Below are 24,966 nucleotides of genomic sequence, written 5' to 3'. Positions count from 1 at the left end.
ATGCCAGATACCGAAAAAAGAAAAATTTGGTGACCAGGCTGAGATAGAGAAAATATCTGTATTAACCATCCTGAAAAAACAGCTCTGGTGGACCAATTCTACAACAACCTCATTGGACAGTCTGAATTCACAGAGAGAACTATTGATCTAGAGGCTCTTGGACTACCATATCATGACCTCTCGGATTTGGATTCCCCTTGTTCAGATCAGGAAGTATGGGATACCATCAGAAACCTTCCTTCTGATAAGGCCCTAGGGCCTGATGGTTTCACTGGGAGGTTTTATAAAGACTATTGGAACACAATCAAAGGGGGGTGCTAAATGCAGTGTCAGCAGTATGGAATAGAAACTTTGTAAACTTGGGCAAACTCAAATGTTAGAATACCTATTAGGGTTATTACGGTTTGGGGCTCTCCCTATGTAATTACCCTCTCGCCCCCTCTGTAATGGGCCTGGCCCAACACTCCTAAACTATTAATACATCACCCCACCCTATTCTAGGGTTAGGGTTTCCCACATGGTATAGAGCTAGGATTTGTTCCCACCCACCACCTCCCCCCAGCCGCCGCCGCCAGCCTCCCTAGTCCGACCGCCGCCGCTCCTTCCCCTCCCCAACTCCCTCCCCGCGCGTCGACCGCCATCGACTCGGCCCCGCTCTCCCAAGCTCGGCCGCGCCCGGCCCGCCGCGCCCCTCTCCCCCTCACCGCCGGCCCCAGCCGCTGGTGCCCCTTCCCATCCACTGCGACGCCCAGCTGCAGCGGCTGCGCAGTCTGCTGTCGGATCTGACGTCGTTGCCGGTCTCGCGCCCTCCACTCCGCCGGCCGCCGTCACCCAATGTCGTCTGTCCTTGTCGCCATTGCCGCGGCCCCCGCCGACGCTGCTTCGGTCGGCGTGGCCATGTCCGCCCCTCTGGCATCCGCCAGCACCGCCGCGACAGCAAACCCGCTCGGCCGGCCGTCGGCACTGCTTCGCAAGCTGTGCTGCTCAGCTGGCTCCCTCCTAGTGCGACTGTCGCGCCCCCACGCACCAGCACGATCGCCGACGATGATGCCCCCTACATCGACGACCTCGGACCTCTTCCCGGAGCCATCTCCCCCACGCAGTTGCGCTCTCGTCGACCCCCACCGGGCTTCACCCTCACCACTCCCGCGCCGATGACCCCCGCCGCCGATCCCGCGTTGGTCGCAGTCATCGCCACGATCCAGGTCGCTGCGGCTGCCTCGCAGGAGCAAGAGCGCGCTGCGTCCCTCGCTCTGGAGCAAGAGCGGGCCATGGGCGTCGCCCTGACCGCGCAGCACCTCATCCTCGGGCATCCTCCGGTCGTCCGTGAGGCCCCTCCGCCCACTCTCGAGGTCCCCCTCGCCTCTGGACTCGACGCCGACCACATCACCGCCCTCCACGCATAGGATGTCGGACTCCACAACATCCGCTCCCGCGTGTCCATCGTGCTGGACCCGGCGTCCTCCCACTACGCTCGTTGGCGGGGGCAGGTCCTCACCCTGCGACGCTATGCTCTCGCTAACCACGTCCTCGACGACATCGTCGCCCCGCCGTCCCCGGCCTGGTCCCTAATGGACACCGTGGTGCTCTCGTGGCTCCACGACACCATCACCGTCGAGCTCCAGGACATCATCGGCGACCAGGCGAACATGGGCCACCAAGTGTGGTTCGCTCTTGAGGAACAGTTCCTCGAGAACCGGGACGCTCGGGCCCTTCACCTCGACGCCCAGTTCCACCAGTTCTCTCAGGGGGACCTCTCCGTTGGGGAGTACTGCCGCCAGATGGACCTGGCGGACTTCCTCCACGATCTCAGCGAGCCGGTGGCGGACCGTACCTTGGTGTTGAACCTCCCGCGTGGCTTCAGCCCCCGCTACGGCCACCTGAAGGCTCTGATCAAGAGGACCGCACCTTTTTCCACCTTCCATGTCGTGCGGAATGAGCTTCTCCTCGAGGAGCTCACCATGACGATCGAGGCTCCCGCTCCGGCCCCGGCACTCTACAGCGTCACCACTGGTGCTCAGGCGTCTTCCAGGGGACAGCCCCCCCGCACTCCATCGACCGGGGCCCCCGCTCGGCCCCCTGCCACGGCCCCTCGTCCGGCTTCCACCGCCGACGGCGGTCGTCGCCCCGCAAAGGCGGACGCGAGGGTGGCAGCTCCACGCGTGGAGGTTCCACCGGCAGGGGTGGCGGCTAGGGCTGGCCGTCCTTCTACAACCCCTGGACCGGAACCATCTCCATGTGGCTTGGTCAAGCCCCCAGCGCCTCTCGTCCTCCGGTGACGGCACCAGCTCTCCTGACTATGCCCCCCTACAGCATGCCTCCTTACAGCGTGCCCACAACGACGCCAGCTCCACCTCAGCCCCCGCCTACGGGGACTCCTGCCACGACACACTGGTCCACGTTCACTGGAGACTAGGACTAAGCCTCTCTCGTCGTCACATATAGCACCATGGCGTTGGCTCCATCTTCTGACTAGGTCATCGACTCTGGGGCCTCCTACCACACCACCCCCACCACAGGCATGCTATCTCGCTCACACTCACCTCGATCCACACACCCCACCTCGATCGTCGTTGGAAACGGTTTCACTCTGCTAGTCACCTCAGTAGGTGCCTCAGTGCTCCTTGGACCGTTCTATCTCAACGACGTTCTCGTAGCCCCACACATCACCCACAATCTCCTTTTTGTCCGTCGGTTCACCACCGACAATTCTTGTTCCATTGAGTTTGACCCCTCTGGTTTTTCTGTGAAGGATCTAACCACCAGGACCCCGCTCGCCCGCTGTGACAGCGTCGGGCCCCTCTACACACTCCGGCCCTCTTCCATCGTAGCGCCTCCACCTCCCGTCCTTGTCTCCACCACCACCTCCACCACTTGACATCGTCGTCTTGGCCACCCAGGACCTGACGTCATGACCAAGCTTTCCAGTAGTTTAGATTCTTCTTGTAGTAGGGGACATTTTCAGGGCCTCTGTCATGCTTGTCAGCTAGGCCGACATACTCGTCTCCCTTTTACTACCTCTTCTTCTCGGGCTGAGCATGCTTTTGACCTGGTTCATTGTGATTTCTAGACCTCCCCTGTACTCAGTCTCTCTGGATATAAATACTATTTGGTGATTTTGAATGATTTTTCCCATTTTCTCTGGACTTCTCCTCTTTGATTGGAGTCCGACACTTTTACCACCCTCACACACTTTTTCGCCTAGGACTCCACCCAGTTTCGTCGCCTGGTCCGTGCACTGCAATGCGACAATGGCCGCGAGTTCGATAACCACGCCTCCTGGTCGTTCTTTCTCACCAATGGCGTTCAGCTGCGTCTCTCGTTCCCCTACACCTCTGCCCAGAACGACCAGGCCGAGCGCATGATTCGCACCACCACCAACATGATTCGTTGCCTTCTCTTCCAGGCGTCTCTCCCTACCAGCTACTGGGCAGAAGCCTTGCCTTGACCTCACCTCCCATCGCATCATCCTCTCTCGCCACGTCGTCTTCGACGAAGATGTGTTTCCCCTTGCTGGCTCCTCCCCACCCACTGATCTCGACTCCCTCCTTGAGTTTGATCCGAGTACCCATCCCTCCCAGGCACCTCGCCTCGCACCGTTGCCCGCGCCTCGTGCGGCTTCACCGCCCTCACGCGCTACCCCGTCGACCCCGCCCGCGCCACGTGCGGCCCCGGTGACTCCGGCCCCTTCGACGAGTGGGACTCGTTTCACTGACCTCGCCCTCGTCTACCACCGCCGCGGGAGCACTCCTCCCTCGGCGCCCATAGACTGGGCCCCTCGATGAGCATGGTCCGATTCGCCGACCCTGCTGTCGTCTATCATCGCCGCGAGCCGAACACGCCTGCGGCCCCCACCATCCCGACGCCTCACTCTGAGCCGTCAGTGTACCACCCGGTCGCCATTCACCGCGACCCCGGGCACATCCACCCAAAGGTGACTCGACGCACCGCAGTCCGCAGGCATCCTTCGGCCCGTTGACAAGCTGATTCTGGCCGCTGGTACGACCACTACTACACCGGACGCCTCCCCGTCCCCCTCCTCCATTCGCACCGCCCTTGCTGACCCTCACTGGCGTCGGGCCATGGAGGAGTACGCGACCCTGCTGGCCAACCACACATGGGACCTGGTGCCACATCCTCCGGACACCAATGTGGTCACCGACAAGTGACTCTTTCTCCACAAGCTGGCTTCAGATGACTCACTTGACCGCTACAAGGCCGCTGGGTCCTTCGGGGTTTCACTCAGCGCCCCGGAATGGACTGTGATGAGACCTTCAGCCCCATCGTCACGTTCGCCACCGTCAGCTCCACGTCAAGAATGTGAGCCTCTCCATCACTTCCTCGGCATCACCGGTGAACGCAGGCCCCAGGGTCTCTTCCAGCACCAGCGCCAGTACACCATCGACATACTGGAGCGGGCTGGCATGTCCGACTGCAAGCCCTGCTCCACGCCTGTCGACACTCAGGTGAAGCTCTCTGAGGACGACGGGCCCCTGGTCGCCGACGCAACGTCTTACTGGAGCTTGACAGGCGTGCTCTTGTACCTCACCTCTCGGCCCGACATCGCTTACATCGTCCAGTAAGTGTGCCTCCATATGCACACCCCACGGGAGCCCCATCTCATCGCTCTCAAGCGGATCCTGCGTTACCTCCGCAGCTCCCTCGACTACGGCCTCCTCCGACCATCCTCGACGTCGGAGTTTGTGGTCTACACCGACACTGACTGGGTCGGCTGCCCCGACACGCGCCGGTCCACCTCCGGCTATGTCGTGTTCCTCGGTGCCAACCTCGTCTCCTGGGCCGCCAAGCGGCAGCCCGTCATCTCCTGCTCCAGCGCAGAGGCCAAGTACCGCGTTGTGGCCAACGATGTGGCGGAGGCCTCTTGGATGCGCCAGCTCCTCCACGAGCTCCACAGCCCTTCAGCGCACCACCCTCGTCTACTGCGACAACGTCAGCGCCGTCTACCTCTCTACCAATCCCGTGCAGCATTAGCGCACGAAGCATGTGGAGATCGACATGCAATTCGTCCACGAGCGTGTCGCTGTAGGTGACGTTCGGGTTCTCAGCATCCCCACCACGCTGTAGTTCGCCAACATCTTCACCAAAGGGTTACCAACGAGTGTATTCCTAGACTTTCGATCCAGTCTCAACATCTATACAGGATAGAGTTGCGACTGGGGGGGTGTTAGAATACCAATTAGGGTTATTATGGTTTGGGGCTCTCCCTATGTAATTACCCTCTCGCCCCTCTGTAATGGGCCTGGCCCAACACTCCTAGTCTATTAATACATCACCCCACCCTATTCCAAGGTTAGGGTTTCCCACACTCAACTCTGCATATATTACTATGATCCCAAGATGGGGGGGCTGATCGGGTGAAAGATTTCAGACCAACTAGTCCGGTGCACAGCTTTGCTAAATTAGTCACCAAGATCCTTGACAACAGGTTATCTAGAAGATTAAATAACATGGTCTCTCCAACTCAGAGTGCACTCATAAAAGTAAGATTTATTCAAGGCAATTTTACGCTTGTCCAACAGACATCAAGATTCCTACACCAACAGAATTTGGCCAAACTTCTTTTCAAGTTAGACATTACAAAAGCTTTTGACTCTGTGTCCTGGCCCTTTATGATTGAAGTAATGCAGCAAATGGGATTTGGACAGGAGTGGAGAGAGATTATTTGTGGGTTACTTGGTTCCTCCCTCCACACAAGTTCTTCTCAATGGATGTCCAGCGGACAAGATCCAACATAGAAAGAAGAGGACTTAGGCAAGGAGATCCATTATCATCAATGCTTTTCATTCTAGTCATGGATGTTCTTGGTTTCCTCTTTTCCAAGGCTAAGGAAGCTGGGTTGCTGCAGAAATTATCTGGAAGAAAGAAGATTCACAGGATTTCAATTTACGCTGATGATGTGCCCTTATTTCTGCACCCTACTTAGGAAGACATTTCCACTACTCTTGACATCCTTAAGCTCTTTGGGGATGTCTCTGGCCTTCACAACAACGCACAGAAGTCCAATATTTACCCTATCAGATGCTCTCAGCAGACCATCCTAGAGGTCCAAAACAGTTTGCCTTGTGAAATTGCTTCCTTTCCTTGCAAATATTTGGGCCTCCCTCTCCCCTTGCATAAGTTAAGCAAGCAACAGTTCTTGCCCATAGTGGAAAGGATTGCTGATAAACTCCCAAACTGAAAGGCTGATCTGATGAGCAGGCAAGGCAGAAGAGTTTTAGTTCAGCATGTTCTCACTGGTATGTCAGTATATACAGCAATGGCAATTGATTTCCCCAAATGGGCCACAGATGCAATTGACAAAATTAGAAAAGACTTATTATGGAGAGGAAGAAAGGAAGCAAAACGAGGATACTGTTTGGTTGCATAGAGAAAAGTATGCAGGCCTAAGCAACTGGGAGTCTTGGGAATCTCTAGTTTCCCAGAGCTTTGCTGGGCTCTTTGAATGAGATGGCTATGGTTGAAGAAAACTAACTCTATCCGGCCATGGGCTGACCTCCCAATTCAGGTCCCAAGTAAAGCCAGATCCTTCTTTTCAACTGTTCTGACCACTGTGATTGGAAATGGAGCTAATATCTTATTCTGGGTTGATAAATGGATCAATGGAAGAAGGGTTTCAGATTTTGCACCTAGGTTGTTTAGTATAGTACCAAAAAGAATAACCAACAGAAGAACTGTGCAAGAAGCTCTGTTAAATAGAAGGTGGATTGGTGATATTAAGGGAGCTCTGACTGTGGGAGCCCTGATTGATTAGCTGCATCTCTGGGATGCTCTATCTGATTTGGTGCTGCAACCTGATACTGAGGATAGACACATTTTTTATATTGCTCGTGATGGTCTTTACTCAGCAAGAACTGCATACAATGGTCTCTTCTATGGTTCATGTGCCTTTGTTCACCATAAACAGATATGGAGATCTTGGGCTCCTTCTAAGTGTCGGTTCTTCCTGTGGCTAGTAGCTCAGAACAAATGCTGGACTGCAGACCGACTTGCTAAAAGAGGCATGAATCACCCAGCCAGATGCCCTCTCTGTGACCAAGAATCTGAAACAATCAATCACCTGCTGGTGTCCTGTGTTTTCTCTAGAGTCTTCTGGTACAACATCTTAAGAAAGTTTGGCCTGCACAGTCTAGCCCCTCAGCAAGGTGATACCCATTTTATGGTTTGGTGGGAGGGAGCTTCAGCTCAGGTTTCTGGTTTGAGGAAGAAAGGTCTGGATTCTCTCCTTTCTTTAGGAGCGTGGTTGATCACTTGATCTGGAAGCATCGAAATAGAGTGGTGTTTGATGGTGTACCACCTAATCTCACACTTCTGCAGTTTGCACATGAGGAGAGGGAGAAATGGTAACTTGCTGGTGCCAAGGGTTTAACCTATCTGGCTGCACCACTCTCTATTTATTAGGGCAGATCTTCAGAGAGTTGTTTTTAGTGTCCCTATGGACTGTTTTGTGTATGCATGTTTCTGGCCTCCGTAAGGAGCGTCTTGTATCCGAGGTCCTTTTTGGCCCTTTTTCCTTCTGCTATAATATAATGGGGCACAGTTCTCCTGTGCTTTTTGTTAAAAAAAAAAAGGTGCACACGCTTAAATAAGAAATCATCCAAGCAAGTGAAGTGGTACTACACATATTATAGATCCAGTAGCATAAGTTCTAACAGAAAGGACCACATTTTCAAGCAAATACAGAATACACTGTCAGAGTTCATGTCAATTGTCATATAACCAAAAGATGGTAACTCATTAACCTCATCAAGCTTCTTATCACGATCTCGTAAAGATGACTTTGCTTGTACAAACTTCTCGTTCCAGCTTTCGTATTGCTCCCTACTAAGATCCCGATAGGCAAGACAAAGTGTACGTAAGCCAGCAGAACCAAATTGCTCTAGATGCTCTCTACTGATCTTTTTCATATCATGATTTCCATCAGCCAATCGTTCATATACAACATTATCAGCACCCTATTTACACAAAAGATTATGTCAGGTTAGTGCAACGAACAAAACAGAAGTCAAACCAAGGTCGTCTTCCTTGTATTACCTTGCAATAGAGAACTAGTCTTCCATTTGTGAACCGGCAAACCACCGATTGTCGCTTTCTTGTACTGTTAGTACAGTAAAATATAAAGAACAAAACGATGATTTCATCTCATTAAATTTACACTTACAAAGACACCAAATAAACTCACCTGTTGAATTCTAGAACATTCAGAATTTCATATGGAACATCTTGTATACTCCCCATCCTTTCAACATGTGACTCACGAACCATAACAGTTGTGGGTGTACGCCTACAAAACAAGCACAATGTGAGCCTCAAAACAGTACAATTCACTAATATCTGAAAATTGGTTATTCTTTTTGCAACTACAGAAATAAATAAACAACTCCAGTAGAAACATAAACCTGAAGGATATAGACCTAGCTATTGGAAATGTTCACAATGGGGCACTGGTACAAGTCAAGTATCTTACTCAAAATTTCTGATGCTACTACGACATACTCCCTCCTAAAATAGTATTCGTTTTAGCTATTGGTTTTTATGTCTATATTCAAATAGATGATGTTGAATGAATCCAGTAAAACACATACATCAAGTGTTGTATGAATCCAGTAATTTTCTAAAACGAATTTTAATTTGGGACAGAGGTAGTACCATTTTTTAGTTCATGAGGCTATTGTTGGGTCTTATCTCTAGCCATCATGCACACTTGCCTAGGAATACAACTTTGAACCTTCAGTATTTTCATTCAGAAGGATAGGACCTGTCAGTTTTAGATGCACCATAGAGTGAAGACGGGGTATGGGCGACTATATGCAGTTTACCATTTGATTGAGCTCCTTATCCTGACAGGTATACTGGCAGATTTTACAAGGGTTGCTGCTCAGTAATTAAACCTGATATTATGGCAGACTTGGTTCACTTTACAGCAAGGCTTCCCTTCACTTACTGGTCCCACTTGTTTACTTCACAGCAAGGCAATCATGGGCGCCTTCCGATGCAAGGTCTTTCTATGGCTTGTTATTATGTGACCAAGAGGAGACAGTGCAGCACATCCTCACAAATTGTCTTTGCTCGTCAGTTCTGTCTCAATCTGTTTAGCCTTCTTCTAGAGCTGGAGCATACTGTGTCAGTGCCTCACTCGCCATGACAAGTGCTTTGCAGACTAGTGAGAAAAGCAAGTAAAAAGATTGGAAAGGCCAAAAGAAAAGGATGTAACAGAACTATCTATTTGGCACTTGGATACTGTGGAACTACAGGAACCATTGTGTTATTGATGGAGTTTCTCCCTTCCTACAGACAGCCTAGCACTCCTTCAAAGAAGAGATGAGGCTGTGCCACTGTGGTGTTTGGCTGGAGTCATAAAGCTCCAGGAGTTAATCTTTGGTCGTGTTCAGGGCACATGTGGTTTTGGGGGTGTAATGTCTGCAAGTTTCTCTTATGTCCTAGCTGGGCTAAGAGGGTTGTCTTCTATGGGATTCTTTCCCCTCTTTTTCCTTTCTTCAATACAAAGATATGTATCTCTCCTGTTTTTTTCCTCGAACTACGCACGAGAGCTGTGTGTCATTTCATTTAAGGTAGAAGACGAAAAATAAGAGACAGCTTAGACCCATCTTGATTACAAGAATCATCAGGTGAGAAAAAAAGAGAACAGGCAGTAGAATCAGATCTGATATCAGAATTGGGGGTGAGAGCCAGCACAAAGGAGAACTGGAGAAGGTGATTCTGAAGCTTTCTGTTCTGTTCTTTGATGCCCCTGACCAGTGGCTGTTCAGTTTCTCTTATTGCGTACCCCAACAATGGCTGCACCAGTCCAGTTTGGTAGTACTCTCCACAGGCTCATATACATGATACTTGCGCAGACCCCAACTTGTTTGGGACTAAATGCTTGTTCACATTAGTGCTGATGTGAAGACAATCTTGCCAATTAGATAGCCATATCAGCAAAATGTGGGTATTTTCATGTGCAGTGCATTTAAGACGGGTTTTTTTCAGAAAATGTTGAGTGTTTGGATATTACATAGAAGAATGGAAATGCCTGGGGAATCTAAGGCCCCGTTTGTTTCGTTGGAATTGAATTCCATTTTAATAATTATAATTTAGACAAAACTAATTAAGTTCATATATTTATATATGTAATACATTTGTATATTATCCTAAATCATATGAGAGAGATAGTTATATACTACATTTATGTTATAGGCTTATAGCGAAGTAAGTAGAAGAGTGTGATATAAGTTGTACATCGGAAAAATAGCATGTAAATCTATAGAATTAATTTCCATCTCTCACCCCATGAATTTGAGATAGGCTTATATGATAACTTTGGAAAGTGGTGGAATGTCACATTTTAAAAAAAATAGCCTATTACATTAGTAAGATTCCAATTCCTCAAAATGAAATGAAACAAACGGGGCCTAAGACTATTTTCAAGAAAATAATTACCTATAAAAGAAGAAACCAAAATTTTTAGCAGCAGACACAAGTGCAGCCTCATCAGGTGAGGCAGCCTGGTAACTTATCTTTTCCGGAGTCTCCTCACCCTCTGGAAGAACTGTATGACAGATTGCAAGGCATCTAAAGAATTCCTAAAAATAAAATCAGAAAATCAAAAGATTGATTTTCAGAACAAACTAGAATTTTACATCATCGTAACAAGAGACGAATAAAAATATCTTTTCATGCTGAAGACCCAAACTTATTTAAAAAATCTCCAAACACCTACCTTGCAAGCCTCAGGATTAGGTTCGTTTCTCCATGCACCGCGCATGATTCTAGCGTCATCAAAATTGAATCCTTTTTCATGGACCGCGTTAGCAGATCTTTTGCCCTATGAAAGTAAAAAAAAGAAATGTAAAGATTGCTATATTTGCAGACGTAATGGTACAATTTATCGACTTCAACAACAAACACCACACCTCATCATCATCGATTCTAATTCCAGCCCGTTCTGCTCCTCCTTTCTCAATCTCTGTGATGCCAGTTCCATACATTTCTCCACCAATTGAGCATTTAAAGAATTCCATCAGATTTCTTGTAAGTGTGCCAGTTTTGTCAGAAAATATATATTCAACCTAACAATAATGTTGATGATGAGTTAAATCTAAAGTAAGGCGAAATGTACAAAACGTTTATATCTGTAATCTTCAAAATCTGACAAGATCTCAAGCATTCAGTTAATACAGATTATATTGATTATCCCCACAATATGGACAGAAAAGCCAAAAGGCATTTCCATATTGGCAACATATCTGGTGCTCAAAGGGGTACAGTGCTCACGTGCACATTTTAAATCTGGAACATCCATTTTGCATCTAACAGCAGCACCAATTTTATGAAGAACCCCTTCCACCTTCCTCCCCTGGTGGGAGGGGTTCTTCGTAAAATTAGCTGGTGTCGTTGAATGCAAGATGGATGCACCAGATTTCAAATGTGTACATGAACACCGTACCCCTTTGAGCACCAGATACGTTCCCTTCCATATTTATGCTTAGAGGGCAACAACCAACCAACCCCCAAAAAATAAAAATAAAACTCACTTCTCCACAAAATGGTGCAAATTATCTAACTTGTGGAAAGAGTGACGCTACAAAGATGTAATCTACACCAATACAAACTCAACCCTTTAGCATTGAATAGATAGTCCCACACTCCTAGTTGAGTGACCAAATAGGAGTTTTCTTCAAATTGAAAACAGGATAAGGGGCAAGAGGAAGAAATTACCTGTCCAAGCTCCTCATTAAGATTAGAAGTCCGTGCCAAAGCAGGGGTGTTACTCTCAGCATGGTACATATGAAGATCGTTATTAATGAATTGTGTGCACTGTATGAATTTGATCATCTGGCAGCCAAAGGAAACATAAGCTCTAATAGCCCGAACATAGGTTAGGTCATCCTAAATAAACAAGTTGAACAAAATACCTCAATGGACACGTAAAGGGAAATGGGGATGATCGTTGAGTATAGAGTTATCAGAGTAAACATGGTTAAAATGGTCACCTGTGCAAGTGATAGTGTTTTAGAGCTACATGTATGAATTTAGATACAACTAAAATTGTCCAAAACAGTATATACCACAAATCTGTTTTTAGGATTGAACTGATCCTCCACATGCCCACGCAATCCAAGATAAAAGTATTTTTCATTAATAAATATGCCACTGTTGTAAAAAGGAAATATAGGTCTATTAGTACAGATATAGCTTTAATCACCAAGAGCAAATTCTATGTAAGGACAACTATAACTGCATAATGCTTTTATTAGATAAAATAATTTCATTTTGATCCTACAAAGGAATCTAAAGTTAAGGTCTAGCCTATGTTGTCTCCCCCAACAGGGATGATGCCACATTCCGCAACCCTGGGTCATCATCCCAATTTGAGAGTCAGCATCGGACTGGGACGCTGTACCGTTGCTGTAGGGTCACAAGCTCCAAACCAGACTCCCACATGAGAGAAGAGCTGAAGGGAGGAAGGAGGGAACTTGCAGCATAGCTGGCCCAAGGTATATTTTATGACAAAACTGGGCTGCTTCTGGGGCAACAGAGTAGGCGCTGCAACAAAGGTTTGAATGCAGTAGTGCTTGCTTCTGGTGGCAGAGGCAGTGTACATGTGAGAGAAACCAAAGGGCAAAGAAACAGCAGTTGCTTGCGCATAACGTGCCTAGATGAGTTTGTAGAGAGTACAGCAGGTCAAGCTGGAGGCATCTGGATGGGCCAAAAATTGACAGCCCATCTATTTTCTTTTCTTTTATTATTCTCCCTTATATTTCTTTTTGTCCCGGCATCATCAATCTGGATATCTTGGGGTCAAAACCAGATCTGTTCCGGGATTCAACGTTCCAATGAGATGCCTACACTACTTTCAAGTGTTGACCCAGTCGTCTTGTGATTATACCCCCCCCCCCCCCCCAAATCTCCATCTGCCTTGGTCGCCAATTTACTGTAATATTTTTTAAAAGCTTAAGATCTTAAAAATGTGAAAAAAAATGTTGTGATAAATCTAATCATAGTAGTTTTTTTTAAAATTAAAATAGTTTGACTATGTTAAGAGTAAATAGGAATTGTACCACATTGTCTACCCATATAGGGTGTTAGTCCTGCGTGCTCTATATAATCAGCATATGAGGCCCAATGCAATACAACGATTATCCCACCAACTATATTCTGCCACATTGTATCATGAGTCTAGGTTTAACCTAGCCGTCGGCAACTTCTGCATTGCAAGCCCTCGGAGAGAGATCAATCTCCATCAGGGGCAGTGCCACTGTTTGGGTGCTAGATCCTATTGATTTGCGCCCTCATCTTCGTTCTAGCGTGGATCATAGCAGCAGATCGTCTACCTCCTATCCTTCGGCGGCCTTCTCCGTTGTCAGACCACGCCTCGTCCCCGTGCTATCGTGGTGCGGCCACGCTTAGTTGTGAACTGTCCTTGTGCTGTCATGTTGGCGGCCGAGCCAGGTCACGCCCCAACCATGCGCTTCGGCGTCCTCCACAGTCGCCAACCTGCCCCACCGCCGATCCATGTCGTCTCTACAGTCTACACTACCGCTCCCTCCCGCGTCGACGAGATTTGTCTAATCCGCATGGTGAGCCCACATGTGGGCCATGTTGCATGTGTAACCAAAAGACACCTCTTGATGACCTACCCTGTCGCCCTCCATTAACATTGGTTCTCACCTGTTGTTGCTTATATCATTTGCCCAATCTATCGGGGTTGAGTCGCCCAACATTCATCAACCCCGCACATATCTACTCCAACACTGACATCAACTATACCGACATCTACCTCTTTGGATGTGTGGTCTGGACAGGCATGTGCTACTGAGGAGACGCCTTACCACGTCACTTCTCGATCATCTTATCTGCATGTCCCAATCGTTGGTTTGTCATCAAGAAGCCTCCTCCGAGTCTCCGACTTCTTCAACCATAGTCTTGCATCACGTTGTCATCAATGTTTCAAAGGCGTCGCCTAAGCGTCTAGGCGCCCAAAAGATCCAAGGTGTCCACACCGCCTAGGTAAGAATCAGCAAGAGTGCAAAGGGAAGAGGGGAAGGAGAAGGGGTGGCGTCGAATTAGGGCGGCGGCGGCCGAACCTAGGCGACGGCGGCCGAATCGGCGGCGGCAACAGTCAAATCGGGGGCGGCAACGGTCGAATCGACGCAAGCGGCGGCAACGAATCATGGGCTACGGTGCCTCAATAAGGGACGGCAGCGGCTGAACCGTGGAGGAGAAGGCAACCGACGGCTGAACTGTGGAGGAGAGAGGCAACCTATGGCAACCAGGGAAATGATTATATGGGCTAGCTAATGGATTGGGCCTCCTACCCCTTCCCTTCTCCTTTTTCCTTCTTTTTTTGCTTTTCTTCCTCCTCCATGTTGATGGTTTGCTGGTTCTCAGATTAATAAGGTGTCGCCTTGCTCGCCTAAGCATCCAGGCGGTGGTCCAACGCCTTATCTCGCCTTACCGCCTTAAGAACCATGGCTGTCACGCATACTTGGTTCGATCAACATGTTGAGCATGGTCCACCCGGCTCCCATGACGTCTACCATCAAGTACTACGTGGATCTCTCTGAGCAATAGGGATATTATTGTATCACTATCTCAGGCCACAGCACCACTGCCTATAGTCATCATCGACGAAGACATGCCCTCACAGGCATGCCTCTATCCACATGGCATTTGTCGCTACATCTACATCGTTGTCTCATTTGCAACGACAACCATGTTGTGCCCCTTACGCAGCACGTATCAATACCCAATCTTTGTCAAGCTATTTGAGTCCTCCATCACGAACATCGAGTGCTACCATCACCACCATACCTTGCGTCCGAACTGCTGCCATTGGGCAGACACATCCGTTTGGACTAATCTTTCGGTTAGACACGTCCGACTTCGTATGGCTTCTTATTCGTCCAGCACAACCACGTCTTTAATGTCATCGTCTCTTCCCCAACTACTTTGTCTACTTCGACATCCGTGAGTTGCATCAGCACCTTCTACCCCATCGTTCAGCGCACAGCAACCATCGCCAAGACCTCTAATGTTCCCTCAAACGCTGATGCATGGTTGGGGCCCTCTACCTCGTACGTCAAATATTGGCAACACTAGTGTGTGCTTCATCCACAATGCATTCCCAAGCCTGGCAACCATGTCGCATGATTCGTCCCTCGCAGCTTGACTACATCAACCCTCTCTTGATTGTGTCACTGCATTTGTCTACGTCCTCGATAGCCCTAACTACATCGACCTCAGCATCATCCCCTTTCATGACGACTACCCCGACACATCTTTGTCATCATCATGGCACCTCTTTGTGTCAGCAGCTTCATATACAGCCACCTCAACATCAACTACCTTGACTACATTGACCACAGCTATCTCCAGCATGGTATCTATTGGGTGAAGCCAAACCCTGACCTCGATCACATTTCCTACTAACTTCCCATCTGATTGCAAAGCACCTTTGCTATGCAGATAAGCTCGAGGGGAGGAAGCCACAGCCCACAGCGGAAAGACAAGAGCCCCCTTCGCTAGGCAATAGCTCCCCACAAGCTTGGTCGCCCTCGACGAACGAGGGCTCGGCTCCTCCTAATCAAAGATGGACCATCAAGGGTCGAAGGCCCCCTACCCACACCTTGCCTCGGCTCGGACATGTAGGCGATGGGTCCTAGCCAGGGGGAAGACGTGGCAAGGCCGAAGGGCAAGCACTCCACTTCGGTGTCGTACGTGGGATAACGGGAATGCATCCAGGACCTTGACGTGAAGTCCTTAGGGATCCAAAGCTCGAGGGTGAGGCACGATGGACCCCCAGCGGCCGGTGCCCCCCTATCAGCCAAGCGCGGCCCACCTGTCAACCTAACGGCTAGCTCTGAGCTCTATACAATTAGACCAGGGACGTTACTGTTCTGTAATTACCCCTGTGTATAGTATATTCGGATAATGTAGCAAGTAACCAAGGGCATAAGTGTACTTTAGTTCCCGAAACCTTGGTTACCCTATAAATACCCACATCTCGTCCCCAAATGGGACATGCTTCACTAGACGCTTTTCAAGCTCCGTGTCATCCCTTTTGTCGTGCTACTCGTTTCACCTACTCCCGAGTGCTTGGGCCCACTTGTCAGGTTCCAACATTCCAACAATATTCGCAACCACGACACAGACACTATGTTGACCACGGGTATCTTCAACATGGTATACTCGACCACGACACCTACACCCTCAAGCTCGACTACTTCAACATTGACAAAAAGGGCTATTGCCTTGCATGAAGACTCGTTCGCTTCTTCTCCAGCCATAGCATACGTGATGCATCGACTGTTATTAATGAGGGACGATGCTAGCTTGTCAGCTTCTTCTCCAGTCTCAACATATGTGGTGCTCCCATTGTAACTACGAGGGATGTTAGAGTAAATAGGTATAGCACAACATTGTTTACCCACGTAGAGTGTTTGTCTCACTAATTCTATTCTTCTAAGTAGGGCAATAGATGACATTGACATTCATAATGAAGCGGACATTTGTTTTCACATATAAAGTAGGTACGTTAAATAAAGACATAAATTGTAAGAGAACTGACCTTCCAATGGCGCCAATAACACACATTGTAAAGAGGGTTGCAAAAAGAGCAAGGATAAGCTTGTCTAGCTTTTTTTCCAATGTACTTCTTTTTGAGGGAACATTCATGGAATTCATCATAACCTGCAACAATTTTCTACATGAATAAATTTTGAAAGTTGAAGAGAATCAAAAGTTGAAATCTCCACATCGAATAGATTGGGAATATAAAGATTCCCATACTTTTGTCTCGTGCCCAGTGAATATGACAACGCCAACAATGTATTCTGTATTACGAAGACTGCATCCCTATGGCAAGAAGACAATGATAAGTCAATGTTGTCTCAAGCACAGAGCGAATTTGAAGTTCTCTGGTGCATGAGAAGAGTAGGTCGAGGGGACAACCACACAAGGCACAAATCAATCTGATGAAGCAAACGATAAAAAGAAAAACAAAAAAACATTTCAAATGTTGTACTGCAAGACAACGGTAACTTGAAAGGAGAACATGACTCTAACCACAAATCTATCCTAGACTTGAAATATCCAAATGCAAATAGCTTGTCATGGGTTCATAGATGAACTCAAGTTTCACTGGAGTCTTAGCCAAAGGCACTAAATATCAGGTATAATTACTGTCTCTTATCACGGAAAATAAAGTAAACCTAAGCAACCTATAACAAAGACTAGAGACGCTTTACCATCCCCACAAAATATGGTTACAAACTATTTTCAATTTTAAGAGATATAGCTTTTATTATTGATTTTTAGTGTAGTATATATTTTTCAACATAAAGCATGGTATAGGTCTTTTATCATGCAACTTACAATTACCTTTACCACCACTGATTTCAAGTCGAGCGACCAGCTGGTCGTCCCGGAGGACCGACCAGGCGCCTAATCGCGATTAGGGCGACGATTAGGACGCCTAATCGGTCCTGGTCGACCTCAGGTCGTCTCATAATCGTCCTATACAATTTCTGGACATATATATGTATATAGCTATATATAACAAGCAATACTGCAATAGCCAATAGGCTAGGCGCTATATAAGTCTGAAACTCTGAACTGAGTCTGAAATTGTAACTAGAGACTGCAGAATGCACTGGTGCTGTGATGGTAAGAACCAAGAAGTCAAGAACAACTGACCGCAGAGTGTAGACATACTGATAATAAGATAGAAAAGGGGGAGAAGGAAGGGACCAGCACCAGTCATCAAGTCCTCTTCGTCATTGCTCACCGGTGCTGGTCTGGAGACAACGCTGGTGGAGTCCTGGAGAGCCGGCGCCGGTGTATTGGAGCAGCCGCCGGTGAATGCACTGGACAAATGACGGCGGTAGAGGGCAGACAATGGGCAGGGGCGCAGGCAGGGTTTGGGTTACGGCAGCGCTAGGGTTTCGGCAGGGGAGGCAAGCGGTTTATATTGCTTACTGTAGATGGGCCAAAAAAGGATGAAGCCCAATAGTAAACCCTAGCCGCCATTGGACGACCAGAAATCAACTAATCAGACGCCTAATCGGACGATCTGGACGCTTAATCGACGATCTGGACGACCAGAACGTCTGATCGCGTCGTCCGGCTAATCGGACACTTACAGGCGACCAGCCCGACTAATCGCGATTAATCGCGATTAGTCGGACGACTTGAAAACAGAGTTTACCACCATCAACTATTCATCATTCAAGCAAAACTAGGTAAAACGCCAAGAGGGTGCAGATCTAACAAGCAACACGGGGAATGGCTCAATTAAGCACGACATGACTTAGGGGGTGTTTATTTGGGATTATAATCTGCCCAGATTATATAATCCAACATATTTTGGACTAAGTGCTAGTTCAAAATATGTTGGATTATATCATCTGGGCAGATTATAATCCCAAACAAACACCCCCTTAGTGCCATCTGCTGGTGGGCTGCTCCTTTGCGCGTTATTTCTGGTTTGAGTTGCTCAGGCCTTTTGGTTTGCAGGACTTCCTTCTAGGACAGGATATAGATGATTTTGATCACTGGTGGTGTTTCAATAGTGCTCGGCTGGGTGGGCTGAGTAAGAAGGGCTTTGACTCCTTGGTCGCTTTAGACGCTTGGATGTTGTGGAAGCATAGAAATGGTGTTGTCTTCAATGGTTCCCATCCAAACTTGGTGGTGGCCGTTCGGCTGGCCCGGGAGGAAGTTTTCTTGTGGTCTTTGGCTGGGGCTAAGGGTTTTTCTTACCTCCTAGCTCAAAGTCGGGTGGTTTAGTTTTTCTGTTTTAGTGTTGGGGTGTCTGTCAGCTGACAAACGCTCTGTCCCTGCCCCTGCTCCAGATGTTGTTTCTGGCTAGGTGGGGTTCGGTGTGTGTGTGTGTGTGTGTTGTACTGTCTGTTCGGGGTCTTTTCCCCTTTTCTTCTTAATACATTGACGCGCAGCTCTCCTGCGTGTTCGAGAAAAAAAAATCATCTGGGCAGATTATAATCTCAAACAAACACCCCCTTTGTGTTCGTATGGATGATTGGATGTAAAGATGTTGTTGTCGTTGTTAATCTCTGGTCTCTGAATTTCTGATAGATTTGTGTTCGGAAGTTCGGTGGCCTCGTCAGGCCAGCACGGTACTCAGCACGACTAAGCCGCTGATGTGCCATGCCTGTGCCACCAGCGAAGCTTGTGTGCTGGCACAGCACAACATGGCTAGTCATGGCTTGCCATGCCATGCCTAAGTGGGGACAGACCAGGTTGTGCCATGCCACCCACTTGGGCATCTATAGAACTAGGGAAAAGGTAGAAGATTGTTAAAAGTGAGGCAAGGATAATCTACAAAAGTTCTTGTACAATAGCTATTCCAGTTCTACAGATCATTTTTAGAAGAGTTTCATGAAAGGTATAGAGCAGACACTGACATGCGGCCAATCTTAGGAACTCCAAATATGTTGCTTGTCTAGAGACAAGCAAAAAACAAGAAGGCTAATCATAGAAAGAAAGAAAAAGATTGGAAAAAACCGTACCCTTAGGAGTAACTGGTTCGGTGAGAGGGGTATAGTTTGCTTGTCCATGATAAGATTGCCAGTAAAAGTATAAAGGGAATTGTTTGGCTGTTCACACTGCACTTCACCTGTAGATCGTTTATCTAAGTTAAATATGAAGAATTCCAAGACACAAAAAAACAGGGCAAACTAATGTGAAGTTAAGCAAAAAAAGACACAGCTTCCTTAATCAGAAAATAGAAGGCAACAAACCTTTGAACTCAGAAGCCTTTTCAGGAATTACATAGTCCCAAGTTTTCTCCAAAGCCTTCCTTATTTTCAGATTTGTTTCCCCATCAAGATTTGCTGTCTGCAATTATATTTTTATTCGAAATAAATAAATGAATATAAACCTCCATGTATAAATGAGCCAAATAAAGATTTGCTTCAGTTTCAAAATGAGCCAATAAATGAATAAAAAGTATAAAATAATATGGACCTCTATGTAGCAGATACCATCAGGGTTTGTACTTGATAGGAAGAGCAAGTCAGCAGGGAAATAACCATCTTGCTTGATCTGCTCTAAAGAAGTGTCATCACTATTATTTTTTATGCCATTAAATCTCAACATTACACAACAAACAGATCAGGACAATTACTTTCAGTATAGAATATGTTGATCAACTCACAAGATACTAAATAGGCACTTAAGACATTACCCTCACAATATCTCCAACCTGCAGTCGTTTCCATGGAGTACTTTCCCAACATTGACCTTGCAATACATCGACATGTGCATTGTTAATTGACATATCATTCTGGAAACGCTTCTGTACAAAGAGCAGAAAAGGAAAAGGAGCGGCATCAGGTCTCTTAACTTAAGCATGACAGAACAAAATTGTGAATAGCAATACTAACCCAATCCTCAAAAGCTTCCTTGATGAGAGACACCAGAAGCACAAGACTTAGAGGAACGACATTAGTGACAGGATGAACTGGACTGCAAGCACAAGTGCAAAGTTAAAATTAAGGCTGACAAAAAGCAATGAATAACAAGTTGACTCTAAAGTAGGAAGATGCACATGAGAGAGAGAGACCTGATAGGTGTAGTAGACAAGATAGAGATCATGAGAAAGTAAAGATTTGCAACCCGCCTGAACTGTCAAAACAAAAGACAAATGAATTACAAAAGGTTCTTCTGGTCAAATACTGTTACATTATTTGGTGATGATAAAGCATTCTAATTTCTGTTGCATTAGTGAGTGATTAATGGGGAACATGAATAATAACACAAGATGGTAACCCAGACTATGCTATGGGCCTCGCTGCTGTATGTTGGGCCATTTGGAGAACTAGGAACGCAGTCTGCTTTGACAAAAAGAGGATTAAATCTCCTATTGAGATTATCTGTGTGATGTGCTCATTTTTACTTATTGGTCAGAGCTACATAAGTCGGAGCTGGAGAAGCAGGTTCTTCAGGATGCAGAGACCATCAAGATGATTGCTCTTCTCTTCCATCAGCAAGATATGAAGACTCAGGCGCAAGAGTAAAGACAGATCGTGCCGTATGCTGGTCAAGCCTAGGAGACGTCAGTTAGTTCAGCCTGTGTGCTGTTAAGGCCGAGAGCCATCTAATTGGAGCCCTCGTTTGCATTTTTGTCTTATTGGCGTGGAATATTCTGCTCTTGGGTAGGCTGTAACACCGTGATGGCTGTTCCCTAGGTGAGCAGTATCAGGGTGGGCCATTTAGTTTTGTGTTTCATTCTGAATTTTACGTACTAAACTCTAATTTTGTTACTATCGCAATGAAATTCAGTTTTGCCAGTGTGGGAAAAAAGGAAGCTACCATATATGAGAAGTCGCAAAAAATGCAGCTTAAACTACTGAAAGCACAATGTGCACTAACATAAACCAAGATAGTACAATTTGACAGTGCACAATATGCAAAGACAACAGAATCACATTTTAAATACACTGTCACATTTGAAGACCCTGAAGACATATCATCAATCCATTATTAAGCCAATTAAGAGATAAAGCAATCAGAAAAAAGAACAATTCTAGGAGATCAGTTTGCACAAAAGAAAAATGAACATAGGTATTTCATTCAGTTAAGTATAAGTCCACATTTCTTGTCAAAACAAAATAGTATTTGGGGAACAGAAAAGGGGAGCAAAGCAAATTTAATCGATTGAACATATGAAATTTGACAGACACAAATAAAGCTTTTCCATTAAAAATGAAGAGAAAATGCTACAAAATAAAATGCTATAAAAGATACTGAATCTAAATAAATTGCTTGATTGATAACATGTGTGACAATAAAAAATAATGTATTAATACCTGCTCAAATAATCCTTTAGGTAGGAAAGTCAGGATGCTGTACTTTGTAGTCGACACAGAATTTCCCTGAGACATACGAACAAAGCATGAAAAAGAATGTTAGACGTGGAACTAATATTAGATGGCAACAGTGAAAAGGAAAAGTAATATCCTGCCGATTTACTCTGCAGAATTGACAGCTTTCTTGGAGATTGCATCATATCATAAAATAAAATAAAAAGAAACAGATCAGTCATCATTGTCAAACAAACTACTACCTCCATTCCAAATTATAAGATGTTTAAACTTTTCTAGATACATTGTTTTTACTGTGTAACTACTAACTGGACATAGTACAAATCTAAGTGCATAGCATCAAATAACAAAGTTTGATGTTTCGACTATCAGCATCAAATAACTCTATAATCAATAACTGGTACAAACCAAAAATAGAAGGGGGGCTGTCATTAGTGTGATGCACCAAAGTTCTTGCAAATACACTTAAATATACTACAGCTACAAGATTTGCATAGCAAGAGAAGGGGGAAATACTGTTAGTACCAATAGGACCCATTCAAATACAAACTGCAATGGCAAAGGGGTGAGATCAAACAAGTTTCAGAACAACTTTCATGTGTTTGTGTTCCACTGACATTAAACTACAGTTACCAGATCATAGTATGATCCGCAAAGATACAATTAAAGCATGAAAAGCCTTCAGGAAATACTGTGGAGGTCTAAACTTCACTGCTCCCTGGCAATATAGCAGGGTACCACTTATGCCGCAATAGCATATCAAGCATCTGCCATTACATCTCCCAAAACCAACTGTATAAGCTGCAGGCAAAGCTCCAATCAACTCAGGGCAATCGCGGCTGGATGGCAACACAATCCTCGTGAAGCGAGATCCTAAACACTCAAAGCGAAGGACAGACCAGCTAGCTTATCGCGCCAGACCACCAAGCTCGAACGCAACCACACGATACAAGACATCGCCGAGATCCAACCGGCGGGCCGACCAGACCGAATGTCAAAGAATCGGGGGAGGGGGTGGGGTGCAAGCGCGTACCTTGTACCCGACAGGGGCGTTGGCCTCGCGGTCGTTGCAGCAGACGGTGCGCACGGAGGGCGCCATCGGCTGCGGCTGCCTCCGGAGGCTTGTACCCCCGCCGCCGAGCCGCGCCGTGGACTCCCGACGCGCGATACCCGAGGAGGAAACCCCGCCAGCCCCCACCTGCTCACCGCCCAGCCGCGCCGTGGCCACACGCACCATCTCCTTTATCCGCGCGCTCATCCCGCCTCCCCTCCCTTACCCCACCAAATCTAAAAGCGAACGAACGACGCTGAGATCTGGCGGGAGGCTGGAGGACCTCCCGGTGGGCTGCGAACGAGCGCGAGATCGGGGGCGCGAGATCAGGCCAGATTTGCGAGGCTTTGTGTAGATTTTAGCGCGGCGGCTAGGGAGTCGGGGGGGATTGGTTCTCGAGTCTGATCACGCGTCACCGGTGGTGTTCCTGGGCGCGTGGGGCGTGGGCGTCAACTTTCTTTCGCGTGGGCGTCAGGGCGTGCCTCGTTTCCTTCCTTCGCCGGGAGGGGAGACGTTGGAGGAAACGTCCCAGAGAAGGTGAGGAATTGGATGATTTTTTTAAAAGATTGAATGAGTTTTAATCTCAAATAAGTTAAACTTCTTAATTTTTTTTAATCTCATCTAATTCATGTGTATTGAGAATAACCGAATAAAACCTAAGGTGTTTATGCTAACCATACAACAAATTTAAAAGTCAATAAAATAAATACACATTGATAATCATGGCAAAACTGATTAGGACAACGCAGATGCAAAAAAATTGATATTTGTTTCTTATCATAAGCTCCGAAATCTTGTTAAGCGGCAAATTAAAATGAAGTGATTATGCATTAATGATAATAAGTTTAAGAAAAAAATTGAATATCATTACAAATAAAATCACATCTATTGTATATCTAAACAACAACTAAACTTTGATGTGTCTAACAATTTCTTGTATTCTTCTAGAATGTTGTCTTTGGATTCATTGTCCTTTTATTTCAATAATTCTATCAAGAATTTGGTTCTCAGAATATTTCCATTATGCACATTCGGTATTACACATCATTGAACTCGGTTAATAATCAATGGTATACATAATATTCGACAAAAATTTAGTGCACAATGATTATATAAAAACGAACATCATATATTATACTTTATCTAAGCCAAAAGACATAGAAACGTATTAGTTAAAAAGGGTCTCAACCCTTTTTTATAACTCGCTTGGTGGCTCGCCCCATTTTAGCTAGCTGAGTGGTACGACATGGAAGTGTTGTGTTGCGTGTGACTTTATGTTATTGGATGATTTCTCACGGTCCATATGCAAAGTAACGACCCATTAATAGAAGCTTGAGTGGCCTTTACAACTTATCAATAGGGCAACGACCTACCGGTAGAGGAGAGAAATAGATCTACGTGTTTTGCATGTGACACGTGACAATCATTGAAACTGGTGCTTTTTAGTAGTAGATTAAAATCTAGCTTACATATATAACCATCACTGTAGAGATAGGTGAATAAACCTACACGTTTTGCGCGTGACCTGTCACCTGTGACCCAACTTAGAGAAAAAAACGGTTCTTTTTCAGCAAATGAAAAAATATAGCAAAAAGAATAATCACCCCACAATACAAAAAAAAACTTTAACGGAACACTGGGAAAACACATCTGCCCCGCCAAAAGAACCTTTTTTCATAATAAGGAAAGGAAAAACATGTACACGTCAATTCAAACTGCCCAAAATGCAACGCAAATCCAAAATGTAGAAGACAGAAAAGGCACATGGATTGCCAGAATTTGAACATGGTTGAAAAAAATAAAGACAACAATACATTGGTGCCTTTCCTGATTGAGATTTACTACACTAAGCAAGGCTGCAAGGAACAGACCAGGTCATGTTTCAACACTCATCCAGAACATCGCCAAATTCTTCCTTCAAGTAAGATTACCATAACGGCGCGTTTGGATCTATTCATTTTGTAGGAATTGAAATTTATTTAATAAAGTAATCTATTTAGCTTGGAATTTAACATTCCATCACTTTCCAAAATTCGGATATAAGTCTATCTCCAA

The 24,966-nt window shown here is 46.3% G+C and overlaps 1 protein-coding gene across 5 annotated transcripts in view; it reads right to left on the bottom strand.

Annotated features, from left to right (window-relative positions):
- LOC103643580 (phospholipid-transporting ATPase 3) overlaps positions 1-23,436 on the bottom strand; it is a 29,946-nt gene extending 6,510 nt beyond the window's left edge. The window contains exons 1-19 of one of the 5 annotated variants that reach the window (XM_008666748.4): positions 22,894-23,436; positions 21,846-21,911; positions 20,600-20,661; positions 20,421-20,502; positions 20,222-20,332; positions 20,002-20,079; positions 19,776-19,872; positions 19,545-19,651; positions 16,810-16,875; positions 16,589-16,710; positions 12,087-12,171; positions 11,934-12,011; positions 11,737-11,853; positions 10,932-11,087; positions 10,739-10,843; positions 10,459-10,601; positions 8,201-8,302; positions 8,053-8,116; positions 7,761-7,973 (exon numbers count right to left, since the gene is read on the bottom strand). In XM_008666748.4, the coding sequence (XP_008664970.1) occupies positions 7,761-7,973; positions 8,053-8,116; positions 8,201-8,302; positions 10,459-10,601; positions 10,739-10,843; positions 10,932-11,087; positions 11,737-11,853; positions 11,934-12,011; positions 12,087-12,171; positions 16,589-16,710; positions 16,810-16,875; positions 19,545-19,651; positions 19,776-19,872; positions 20,002-20,079; positions 20,222-20,332; positions 20,421-20,502; positions 20,600-20,661; positions 21,846-21,911; positions 22,894-23,118 (2,079 nt within the window). In that variant the 5' untranslated portion in view covers positions 23,119-23,436. Of the gene's footprint in view, positions 1-7,760; positions 7,974-8,052; positions 8,117-8,200; positions 8,303-10,458; positions 10,602-10,738; positions 10,844-10,931; positions 11,088-11,736; positions 11,854-11,933; positions 12,012-12,086; positions 12,172-16,588; positions 16,711-16,809; positions 16,876-19,544; positions 19,652-19,775; positions 19,873-20,001; positions 20,085-20,221; positions 20,333-20,420; positions 20,503-20,599; positions 20,662-21,845; positions 21,912-22,893 lie in introns of all 5 variants that reach the window. The other 4 variants (XM_035964289.1, XM_008666749.3, XM_020546792.3 and 1 more) reach the window with 4 other exon arrangements.
- Positions 23,437-24,966: the final 1,530 nt, after the last annotated feature.

This window comes from Zea mays, chromosome 1 (assembly GCF_902167145.1).
Source record: "Zea mays cultivar B73 chromosome 1, Zm-B73-REFERENCE-NAM-5.0, whole genome shotgun sequence".
Taxonomy (NCBI): domain Eukaryota; kingdom Viridiplantae; phylum Streptophyta; class Magnoliopsida; order Poales; family Poaceae; genus Zea; species Zea mays.
Note: the sequence above shows the minus strand (reverse complement) of the source record. Positions and strands in the feature narration are given on the sequence as shown.